Source organism: Sciurus carolinensis, chromosome 1 (genome assembly GCF_902686445.1).
Source record: "Sciurus carolinensis chromosome 1, mSciCar1.2, whole genome shotgun sequence".
Taxonomy (NCBI): domain Eukaryota; kingdom Metazoa; phylum Chordata; class Mammalia; order Rodentia; family Sciuridae; genus Sciurus; species Sciurus carolinensis.
In genome coordinates this window covers 157,844,357-157,856,738 of record NC_062213.1, presented here as the reverse complement: position 1 = coordinate 157,856,738, position 12,382 = coordinate 157,844,357, and the positions used below count along the sequence as shown (strand labels likewise).

At 34.2% G+C, this 12,382-nt stretch overlaps 1 protein-coding gene across 4 annotated transcripts in view; it reads left to right on the top strand.

Annotated features, from left to right (window-relative positions):
- Alg6 (ALG6 alpha-1,3-glucosyltransferase) overlaps positions 1-12,382 on the top strand; it is a 42,181-nt gene that overhangs the window by 25,407 nt on the left and 4,392 nt on the right. For all 4 annotated transcript variants that reach the window (XM_047567649.1, XM_047567646.1, XM_047567648.1 and 1 more), the window contains 7 exons: positions 2,280-2,465; positions 3,048-3,183; positions 4,931-5,016; positions 6,949-7,033; positions 10,155-10,225; positions 11,585-11,653; positions 11,776-11,974. In XM_047567649.1, the coding sequence (XP_047423605.1) occupies positions 2,280-2,465; positions 3,048-3,183; positions 4,931-5,016; positions 6,949-7,033; positions 10,155-10,225; positions 11,585-11,653; positions 11,776-11,974 (832 nt within the window). The remainder of the gene's footprint in view (positions 1-2,279; positions 2,466-3,047; positions 3,184-4,930; positions 5,017-6,948; positions 7,034-10,154; positions 10,226-11,584; positions 11,654-11,775; positions 11,975-12,382) is intronic.

The window sequence follows — 12,382 nt, the reverse complement described above, 5'->3', positions numbered from 1 at the left end:
CATTTATACAGAATAATACACATAATAGTTGTAAGTACAGCTCAGTGTATTAAAAACTATCACTCATCAAGAAATAGAACATTACCATTATCCACAAACTCTTCTTACTTTACCTCCCAGGTACTCCTCCTTCCTCTAAAGGTGGCCACATACCAACTGCTAATGCTGTTTGTTTCCTTCCCCCTCCCTCCTTTCTCCCTTCCTTCTTTCTTTCCTTTATTAATCTCTGTGGTACTAGAGATTTAACCTAGGGGCACTCTACCCCTGAGCTATCCCCAGTTCTTTTTTATTTTTTTTATTTTGAGACTGGGTCTTGCTAAGTTACTGAGGCTATCCTCGAACATACAATCTTCCCTGCTCAGCCTCCTGAGTTGCTGGGATTATAGGTGTGCGCTACCCTACCTGACTTAGTTTTCCTCTTTCACTGGAATTTATGTAAAAGGGAAAACACAGTGGGCATTCCTTTGTGTTGGCGTGTTGGGCTCAGCATTTCGTTTGAGACTATTCATGTAGTTATATATAGCTACTGTTTGTTCACTTTCATTGCTTTACAATATTCTATTATGTGAATAGACGTAATTCTGTTACGGATAGGCATTTGGACTATAGTGAGGTTTTAGCTGTGTTGACTACTGCTCTGAGCATTCTTTTTTTTAAAATATTTTTTGTAGTTGTAAATGGACACAATACCTTTATTTTATTTATTTATTTTTATGTGGTGCTGAGGATTGAACCCAGGGCCTCACACATTGTAGGCAAGCGTTCTACCACTGAGCTGCAACCTCAACCCCACTGAGCTACAATCCCAATCCAACATTCTTGTAAATATCTCTTTGTGTACCTATATTTTTTGTTGGTAGAATTGCTGAGTTATAGATGTGCCATGTCCAATTTTAGATAATATCAAATTATTGTTTTATTGGTATATTATAATTATACACATTATGCATGTTCATACATGCACAGAACATAATACAATCAGTCTCATTCCCCAGTACCTCTCTATCCCTCTGTTCTTTCCTCCCCTGAACTGCTTCTCTGTGCCATGATCTCCCTTCTATTGTTATTTTCAGATTCATTTTAAGTGTGGTGCACCAGTTAACACTCATTAACAGTGGTGGAAGAGTCCTCATGTTCTCCATCTTCACTGATTCTCAGTCATGTTCATTTTACCCATTCTGGTAAATTTTTAGTTTTTTCTCACCCGTGCTTTGAATTACATACTCAGTCAAGGCTTTTGGATATGTCATGTTGTAGGGACACATTTCTTTAACCATTATGTGCTTTTTCTTTCCTCATCTGTAAATGGGACTGATAACAACCCTTACTTTGTAAGCTAGTTTTGAGGATTAAATAAATGAATATTTGTAAAGCACTTAAAACAGTTCTTGGGAAATGCTAAGTATTTTGTAGGTATTTACTGCTATAAATTTTTTTTTATTGTTTATTTTGGGGCTCTGAAATTTGCAGTGATTTGTTTAGGCATAATTTCTCCATAGTTGTTTTGGACACTGTATGGGTCTGTTTACTTTGAACTCCTGTTCTTCTCTGAAATTCTTTTATATTATTTCCTTGATAATTTTCGAGCTTAATAGTCAGATGTTAGATCTTTTATCTATATCTTGAGCCCCTCTTTATCTTTTCTTTTATAATTTAGGAGATTATCTTGACTTTCAACACTTCTGTTAAATTTCACTTGCTTCATTATGCATGTTTTGAATTTCTAATTAGAATTTCCCTCCTTTTTCTTTTGATTCTTTGTACTATTTGATGCACATTATAGAGGAAGTATAGTGATCTCAGTAAGTTTTATTTTTTTTAACTTACTGTTGGAGCACTGTTTGATGGTAGATTTTGGTATGTTGTTAGTGTAATACCGCGAAGTAGTCTAAAAGAAACAAAACTGGGACCGGGGTTGTGGCTAGTGGTGGAGCGCTTGCCTCACACATGTGAGGCACTGGGTTTGATCCCCAGCACCACATATAAATAAAAATAAATAAAATAAAGGTATTTAAAAAAAGCATCAAAGCTATATTTTACCACTTAGAGTTCTTTTAAACCTCAACATATTAGTTGCTCTTTAGCAGTAGACTTAGTATATTTGAGGTTATTATATATGATTTCATATTTGTTTAACCACCTTAATACTTTCAGTTTCTTCTTAGAAGTAGTTTTTATGATACGTGACTATGATTTTGAAATCACATAAGAAATATACTATATAAAATGCAGTATCTATACTTTCAGTTATTGAGATAATTTCCTTGACACAGGGACATATATAATTCTGTGAGTCTGGGCTTTGCTTTGTGGGGTGTTCTTGGAGTATCTTATGACTGGGACCTGCTGGGGTCACTGGCATTTTGTTTAGCTATAAATTATAAGCAGATGGAACTTTACCATTCCTTGCCATTTTTTTGCTTTTTACTTGGCAAGTGTTTAAAAAAAGACCTCAGAGGAAAAGGGTAAGTGACTTTTAAACACCAGAATTCAAAAGTTTACTTCAGAGAGTTTATTTGGCATACTTACTTGGAGGAAGGTGGTCCTTCACTTGACCTTTTGGTGATTTCTTATAAATGTGTTGAACACAGGTGAATAGGAAGAAAGTGATTAAGTCATGTTCTGTATTGTTTTAAATTTTAATTAGAGAAATAGTTTGATCACTACATTTAATGGCGGTGATGTGGGTTGGCTTGTTAGAGCATTGTAGGATTTCATCTCTTTAGAGCTTATTACATGATATATTTATTAGCAGTACTTCCCCATTTGACAGTTTTCTTTGTGACTGCATCCCTTTCTTCCCACAGAAATGGCATCAAAGTTAAATGTTAATTAGGATGGTGACAGCACTCTTTTTGTCGAAGTACATATCTTAACAGCTATGAAATTTTCAACTCGATTTTGGCAACTCCCATCTTATCCATATTAGTAGCTAGATTTAGCATTACTGTGCATTTGCATTTATTGTAGTCCATGAAATTTAACATTGATTTTGCAGAAATATTAACTTTTCCCTATCTTACTGCTCATCTTTGTTTTTGTTCTAGGTTCGGGTTGTTACTTAAGCTAGCTTTTACCGTTGTGGCTTCCTTCATTCTCTGCTGGCTGCCATTTTTTACAGAAAGGGAACAAACCCTGCAGGTCCTAAGAAGACTCTTCCCAGTTGATCGTGGATTATTTGAGGTATGTTAAAACCCTTTCCTGTCATTCCTTTCTGTTACTGTCTCTTCCTTGGGGGAAGCTCGTGTAGAGATACACAGCACCAGAGACTCCACAGCTTTCCGCCTGCAGTCATTGTTTACAGTCATTGATCCAGTGTGGAAGGCCTAGCTCAGCTGGCATTTTCTAGTACATAACATGAATAGGTTATATTTTTGCCATCATCAAATCCATAATTCAGTTACATATTTTTCTAGTGAAATAGGGTCCATAATGAAAGGTAGCACAAGAAGTTGCAACTACAAAGATAACAATTCTGTAATTTTTTTTGTTTGTATTCTTTTTAGTCTTAGGAAATTATTTGTTAAACTAATAATCATGTTTGCTTCAGAAAGATCTCCTAATTTCTTATGAGATATATAACCTTCATCCATAGTAATTTTTAATGAGAATCTTTCATTTCATTTCATTTAATGCTAGTTTAATCACTCTTGTTAAAGTTTTATTACATGAATAATTTGATCATTTAGATTTAGTAATTAAATTAAACAAACCATTTTTCTGAAACAAAAAGGCCTTTTAATAAAGTTAGAGACAACATATTTATAGATAATTTGCTTTTGAATAACATTTCTTTTAAAAAAGCATATATTATCTTTCTAATTTTTAAATACATAAATTTCTATAGACGATCTTTGAATGGATTTATAGGAGGATGGAATGAGCATTTTGAAAGAGACTGAGAAAGGAGTTTGCTGATATGAAGGAACAGGAATGTGTGTGTGGACTGTCAGTGGGAATAATGGTAGTGCTGCTATTGATAAAAAAAAAAAAACAGTAACTGTTGTTATCACCACCAATCACTAGGTGCCAGGCCTTTATTTGATCCTTATAGTAGCTCTAAGATAGCAGTTATCCCCACTTTACAGATAAGAAAACTGAGATCAGAGGTTCATGTAATTAATATGTGGTGGAGCTGTCATTTGAACCCTGACGCTATACTCTTGACCTTTTCTTTATAACCTCTAACTTTATATAAAGAAAAGTTTAATTCTGCATGCAAGCTGCCTGGTTTTTGTTTTTGGCTTTACCTTCTTTTTCAGAAATGGTATTTCTTGTGATAATTATAAAAAAGGCACTTTTATTTACTTGTTGCCCTCAAAAGCCTGAAGGGCATTTTCTTTGATGAGACACAGTGAGATGGTGTGATAGTGTCTTGGTTGATGTCATGCCTATGCAGCTGTGAATCAAGCAGCAGTGTAAGGGTGTGTTTTATGAGCAGAACTGTAGTTCAAATTTAATTTCAGAAGTTATCCTAGCACAAGTGCTAATGTTTTTAAACTTCTTGATTTATGAGCAATTAGTTCTTGTCATTGCTAGTACACAGTAATTTACTGTAAATAAATTCAGGTGTGTAATAAAGTGTATCAGATGTAATATGTGTTTTACAGATTGGGGGAAAAATTAAAAACAAAAATTTCAAAAGAGTAACTTACTTAACTAAAAGTGAGTATTTCTTGGGACTGTTGGCTGATGATCTACACTAACTCCCATCACAAAAGCAAAAAAACAAAATGCTTGAGAGTGTAGGTGTATGTGTTTATTACTTGAAGAGTTTAATCTCCTTTGTTATAAATATGAATAAAAGTATCATATGTCTTAATAGTTTATTTACTTTGATGATCATGGGTTTGATGATCATGGGCTGTACACTTTATGGGGTTTAATATGTTTTTCAATTTATCAAAATGTAAAACAAATCTCTTTTAAGGATAAAGTAGCCAATATTTGGTGCAGCTTCAGTGTTTTTCTGAAGATTAAGGACATTTTGCCACGACATATCCAGATAATAATCAGGTAATATATACAGAGTTGTTATATAGTGTTTTATAAACTACCCTCTAAAAGTATTATAATAAGTAGGAGGGAGGAGTGGAAGGAGAGGAAAAAGATTGGGGAATGAAATTGACCAACTTATAGTTATATTGTGGGCACAAACAAATATGTAACAGTGAATCCCACTATTATGTATAATTATAATGCATCAATAAAAAGGATTTAAAAAGTATTATATAGTAACATCTCATTTATCTGAAATCATTAGGGAATGAGGTATTCTTCACTAGTGAGTTTTCCACTTAAATCTATCCCTGTACACAATGAAACTCTTGTTTGATTTATTTTATGTGAAAGTCTTTCTGCATTTTTGCCTAATTTTCTCCTTAAACAGAGCTCACTAAATATTGTTTAACATGTCTTGAAAGAGCCTGAAATTCAGTACGATATCAGCTAGGGTCAACCAGGGAAATAAAACAAGTTTGAGATTGTGTGTGTGTGTGTGTGTGTGTGTGTGTGTGTGTGTATGTGTGTATGTGTGTATGTGTGTGTTGGCACGTGCAAGTGATTAAATTAGTCCCTAAGACAATCTTCCTTAAAACTTGTGTGTGTGTGTGTGTGTGTGTGTGTGTGTGTGTGTGTATGTATGAAACTGGGCATGGAACCCAGGTGCACTCTACCATTGAGCTACATCCCCTGCCTTTTTTATTTTTATTTTTTGTTTTGAAACAGGGTCTCTTTTAAGTTGCCAAGACTAGCCTTGAACTTGTGATCCTCCTGCCTTAGCCCCTGGAGTTGCTGGGATCACAGTCATGTGCCACCATGCCTAGCCCTTTTAATTAACTTTAAGTAAACCAAATTGGGACTTTACATCTGTGAAATCTCTTCACGGTAGCACCTAGCATTTGAATAACTGGGAGATAGGTGTTGCTTCCCTCTTGCCCTCTCAGCTTGCAGCCCACCATAACAGGAAGCACACAGAAGGGAATTCTGGGAACTTTAGTTCAGCCTAGCCAAGTCTATAAGTCACAGAACCACAAGTGGAAAAATCGGTTTCTGTATTAGGTTATATACCTGTTTTCAGGGTTTAGAGGACTGTCCGCCATTGTACTCTCACTCCAGTGTCTGCGTTCTCTCATTTTTTCTCTCCCCACTCGTCAACCATCACCAAGAGAAGCTTTAGTAGCTTCTTGCTCCCTTTTAGCTTGTTCTTTCTGAAGATCAGATAGTCAACTTTTATGAAATGAGGGCCAGAGAGACTCTCTTATTAAGCAATAAAATTCATGCTGTGTGTGTGTTAAGGGTAGGCGAGGATGCTATGAGAAATGAGGGTCCAAAACAGTGGATCAAATTTCAGAAGACTTTAAATGTCTGATTAAAAGGGTTATAGTTGGGGCTGGGGATATAGCTCAGTTGGTAGAGTGCTTGCCTCACATGCCTGAGGCTGTGGGTTCAATCCCTAGCACCAAAAAAGAAAAAAAAAAAAAAAAAAAGATTTGGAGTTTGATTTGTATACAAGAGGAAGGAAGAGTAGGGACAGATCTCTGTTTTAGGAAGCTGACTCGTGTCTCTTATTAGTCAAGTATATGAATGTTTGTAATAAAAATATAGTATTATCTCTTTACCTGACTGTTTCCTTGAGTATTTGATTATTGACCTCCAACTATTTATCTTTGTATCTTTTCTATACCTGATATGAAGTATTAGCATAAACAGTATTTAGTACTATAATGTTTTGTTCTGTATTATATAATTTTGTATAAAATTATGTTCACATTTCATTGTATAGCTTCTATTTAAATGTTATTTGTTATCCTATTTAAATTTAATAAGCTTTAACTGGAACTCAAGTTGATAAATAATGTGATTCCTAAATTTTTTAAAAGTATTTGTTTTAGCTAGATTTATACCTCTACGAAGAAAACAAATATTTTTATTATTCTTTTGTTTTAGCTTTTGTTTTACATTTTTGAGCTTGCTTCCTGCATGTATAAAATTAATGCTTCATCCCTCTCCCAGACGACTCAGACTTACTTTGGTAAGTTTACAGTTTCTTAAGATACTTAATTTTTGCCACAAATGATCTTTTAAAGATAATGATAATTATTTTCTTGCTTAGACCAGGATTTGTTGGGCTTGGGATTAAGAAATTCATTTATTTGGTCAGCATTTATTGAGTGTTTCCTCTTTTTAGATGCTGTCTGTGTTGGGCACTAGGCTGAGCAATCAGAAAGTTTCTGTTTACTTCAACAACTATTTAATTCCTGTTTTGTATTGGGTTAATGAAAGAATACACAGAATAAAATAGTGGTGATAAACATGTGCTTAAATAATTATACTGTCAGGCAGATGATGGTATTTGGTTCCATCAGGTACAAATCCAAGTCCTGTGATGGTATGGGAAGGGGAGATATCTTGGAGGAAAATTTTAGACAGCTGCCTAGAGCAAGTGGGCTTTGAGCCATATTTTGAAAGCTGGGAAAGATTTGGGACAGGAGGTCACATAACAGATAAGAAATTCAAGACAGGAAAAGAGCTTGAAGGTACAGAGGTAGAAAAGGACATGGAACATTCTGGGAACAGCTATTAAAGGATTTGTGTGTGTGTGTGTGTGTGTGTGTGTAGGATAGAGGCGAGGATACTGTGAGAGGTAAGGGTCTAAAACAGTGGATCAAATTTCAAAGACTAAATGTCTGATTAAAAGTTTTGGAGTTTGATTTGTGTACAAGAGGAGGCTAAAAAGTTTTTGGGAAGGGTAAGAACAGATCTCTGTTTTAGGAAGATGACGTGTCAGTTTGAGAATGGATTGGGTGTATTTTCTATGGTTTAGGATTTTTCTGAGCAGGCCTATAAATTTCTCTTGGTTGTATTTCTGTGGCATTTAAATTTTTGTTACTGTGTGCCTTGGTCTATAAAGTGACATTGAAAATTCCCTTTAAAGTACCAAGAACATTTAGTTTATGAAAATAGTAAATCCCAGTGGATTTATAAGAGGACAACTTTAGAAATTAGTGTTTCAATTCCGGGGACTGCTACTTACATATATTGCATACTAAAAACAAGTCAGAACGAACCATAAGAGTGAAATATTTCAAAAGTGCATCTCAATACCACAATACAGAAAGAATATTTTCATGTTCCTGTTTTCTTTTTTATTACCCTTCAGTTAATGACTTATTTTGTTTCATTCTGTAAATGAACTCTGAACATACTAAGTCATCTGTTCTTAATATTCTGTAGGATGGTTAGAACAGAATGGATGTGGTTAGTAATGCTCTGGTGTCTTCAATAGGCCTAACTGGAAATATTTTCAAATTTATGAGAGATTATGTTATTTTTCTAGGAAATAGCATGCTAAATAATTGTGTATTTCAAAGATAATGGAATAGAACTTTAGACTAACTGTAGCAGTGTTAGAGATGATTACTTTTAAGCACTGTAGCCAGAAAAAAATGTTTCTTTTTCTCCATTTCCTAATTTTATTCTGTTCAGTATATTTTAATACAAGCCACTGTGTTAAAACAATGATTTTCGTTATTTTGTTTTTGTTGATACTGTTTTGAATTCTGATTGTATGCTTTTGAGAGCTTTAAAAACATTTACCATTATAATTATTTTAAATGTATTTCCTTTCAATTGTTTGAATTATATCTTAATATAAATCTATAACTGACATAATCGATAACATGAATACTAATATATCTATAGCAACAAAATGATTTATATTTACTTTATTAAAGCAGTATTATTGAGTGTCCCGTAATGTGCCAGGTCCTCTTCTAGGTACTGACATGTAAGTGAATGACAGAAAATATCCCTTTTCTCCTATTAGGGGCCTTTCATGCTAGTGGCAGAATATAGAAAATAAATCAGTTAAGAAGAAAATACCTGGTAGTAATGAGTGCTACAAAGAAAACAGTGTTCTGAAAAGAGAGCTGATGGATGGGTTAGAGGACACTGCTTTATTTTTATGTATTAATTCATTTATTTCGAGACAGGACCTCACTACATTGCCCAGGTTGACTTGAAACTTAGGCTCAAGGGATCTTCCTGCTTCAGCCACCCAAGTGGTTAGGATAACAGGCCTGAACAACTGCACCCCATGAGGACACTACTTTGAGTTAGGGAAGCCTTTGCAGAGAAGTAACATCTGAGAAATGAATACCTCCAGAAATGAATACCAAGAAATGAATACCTCCAGTAGGAACCAGTCACAAGATCTAGGCCTTGACTTGAAAAAAAATCAGGTCTTTCTTTAAGGCAGAACACATCTGGCATGCCCAAGGCATAAAGGTATAGGTAGGAAGTGGCTGACATGAGTGAGGGAGACAACAACTGATGAGATGGAAGAGGAAAATAGGAACCAGATGCCGTAGGGATTAGGATTTTATTTTAAGTGTAATGGGAAGCTAGTGGAAGATTTTAGAAAGGGAAATTATATGATCTGATATGCTGGCTGCTTGGAGAATAGACTGTAAAGAGCAAAAGTGTTAATAGGTTATATTGCACTAGTCCAGGAGAAAGATGGGTGTAACTTGGACCCTTGCCACCATCAGCAGATAGGAATGCAGATAAGTAAATGGGTGTTGTATTTAGCAGGTCTTATTTGCTGATGGATTAGATGAATGGGGTATACGAGATAGTAATTCACTTTTTCTTGAGCAAAAACTGGATATATATCGACGTAGCTAATATGCAGAATATGAATTTCCCAAAATCTAAGTAACTTATTTAAAATCCCAAAGAGCAGATGAATTTATAAAACATTTAGTATATTTTATTGAAGCACACATTTTATAAACACTGCAATAGATTTGTTTTTAGATATTGACCTTTTTGTCCTTCATACTTTTAAAACTGTCAGATTTCAAGGGAGAATAAAGGTGTGATTGTTGTATGAGATATTTACTGGTTTTGTTAATAACTGAGTCTCAATGAACTTGTTTTAGATGGTTATGTACAGTTTATAGCCATTGTTTTTTGAAAAACATTTTCATTTAAAAAATTTGATTAAAATATTATGTATTAGTTCTGCATTTATATTTTACTTCTAGATAGAAGCTGTGATATTCATATTTCACTTGAAATGGTTACATTCATAATTAAATTGATATATTTTACAAGTTGATATATCTTACCCCCCCTTTTTTTTCTTAAAGGTTAGCTGTGCACTATCATTCTTTTTATTTTCTTTCCAAGTACATGAAAAGTCCATTCTCTTGGTATCATTGTAAGTAGAAATGTTTGAAGTATATATTTCCTATTGTGTAATTTATGTTTATAATTTACACAAGTATTAATTCAAGTGCAAAATAAAACTACACAAATATTTTTACATATAATTACTAGTCATTTTTTCAGGATGATGACATCTTATGATTTTCTTTATAAAATATATTTTAAATAAAAAGAGATTGATAGAATTATTATTAGGTGGGGCTTTGGACTAAAATCTGCTGGGCTGGCCCATGTGGAAAGTGTCTTTGCTCTAAACAAAATAGTCTCATATCATGGCAGACTGGGAGGACTGCTTAGTGTCATGCCCTGAAGCCCAAACCTGAGTTAGATCTTACTGGTTTAATAAGGTGTCAGGGGCCTAAATCATGTAGAACCCTTGTAGGTGATGTTATAAACTTTGGTTTTTATACTGAAGAGAGTAGAGAGCCAGGCACTGTTTGAAAGAAGGTGAAGGGGAAGGATGAGAGAAGAGGATGATCATATAGGGAATTTTGCTACATAATTATGAATTTTATAGAATCTCAAGGTTAGGATCTATTCATCTTTGTATTCTCAGATCAGTGCCTACATATGTAATAGTAAATGTTTCATCAGTAAGGAGTAAGAGTATTAATAGATTATATTGCACTAGTCCAGGAGAAAGATGGGTGTAGCTTGGACCCTTGCCACCATCAGCAGAGGGGAATGCAGATAAGTAAATGGATGTTTTATTTAGGTGTTTTGGGTGAGGGTACTGGGGGGTGAACCCTGGGGCACTTAACCTCTGAGCTATACCTTCAGTCCTTTATTTTTTTTGAGACAAAAGTCTTACTAAGATGCTGAGGCTGGGCCTCAAACTTGGGATCCTCCTGCTTCAGACTGTCAAGTCACTGGGATTATAGGTGTGCACCACTGTGCCTGGCTTATAGCTGTAGTTTTTAACTTAGCTGAGTGATACATAATATGGAGGGTCATAAAATGTAAGTTTGAAGGCAACTATTTTGGGAATTCATTTCATATTTACCTAGTAGGATGAAATATATGAAAAAGCTTGCTTTCTCTGAATGTTCAGATCTGCCTTATCTGACTCTTTCCTTAGGGTACTGTTTGTATGATAGAGAAAAAAGTTCCATTAATGGCATACTAGAAGCAGCAGTTTCCCAGTTACGAGGAGTTGACATCTTCTCTGGGTCTAGACTTAGTTTAGACTGTTATAAATAATGAATCAGTAGTCCATGTGGAGTCCTTCCTGGCTTTTTCTTTTAAGCTACCCCTGAAAATCAGACATATAAAATGTGCTTATGTTTTTCACAAGTAGTAGTTTAAATTACATTCTTTAATATTAAAATTTATTTTTTCTTTGCCATTTTAGACCAGTCTGCTTAGTTTTAAATGAAATTCCTTTTATGTCTACTTGGTTTTTACTTGTGTCAACATTTAGGTGAGTCAAACGAATTTCTACATAATATTTTCAGTATGATTCCTATAAACTCACTTAAAACACTTACAAAATGATGATTTGAATTGACGATTGTGCTTTGGTATTTTTGTTTTTCTTTACAGTATGCTACCTCTTCTATTAAAAGATGAGCTCCTGATGCCCTCATTTGTGACAATGATGGCATTTTTTATAGCTTGTGCAACTTTCTTTCCAATATTTGAAAAGACTTCAGAAGAAGAACTGCAGTTGAAATCCTTTTCCATTTCTGTAAGGAAATATCTTCCATCTTTTACATTTCTTCCCAGAATTATAAAGTATTTGGTAAGTTACTTTTAAGAAATGGTACATTTTCTAGCATGCCATATTCTTTCAAATTATTGAAATATTTTTTCTAACTGTATGAGATATTAGTCACATAATCTACCCATTTAATGTGTACGCTCTAGTGGTTTTAAATATGTACACAGATCTGTACAATTATCACAATAATCTAATTTTAGATTTTTTTCATTACCCCCAAAGAAACCCTGTTACTCATTAGCAGTCATTCTCCGTTATACCCTCACTTCTAACCCTTAACCTTGAATAGCCACTAATATACTTTTTGTCTGTATAGATTTCCCTGTTCTGGACATTTCATACAAATGGAATGTCATAGTTAGCTTAGGTTACCGTAACAAAATACCACAGACTGTGTAGGTTAAACAACAGAAATTTATTTCCTCAGTT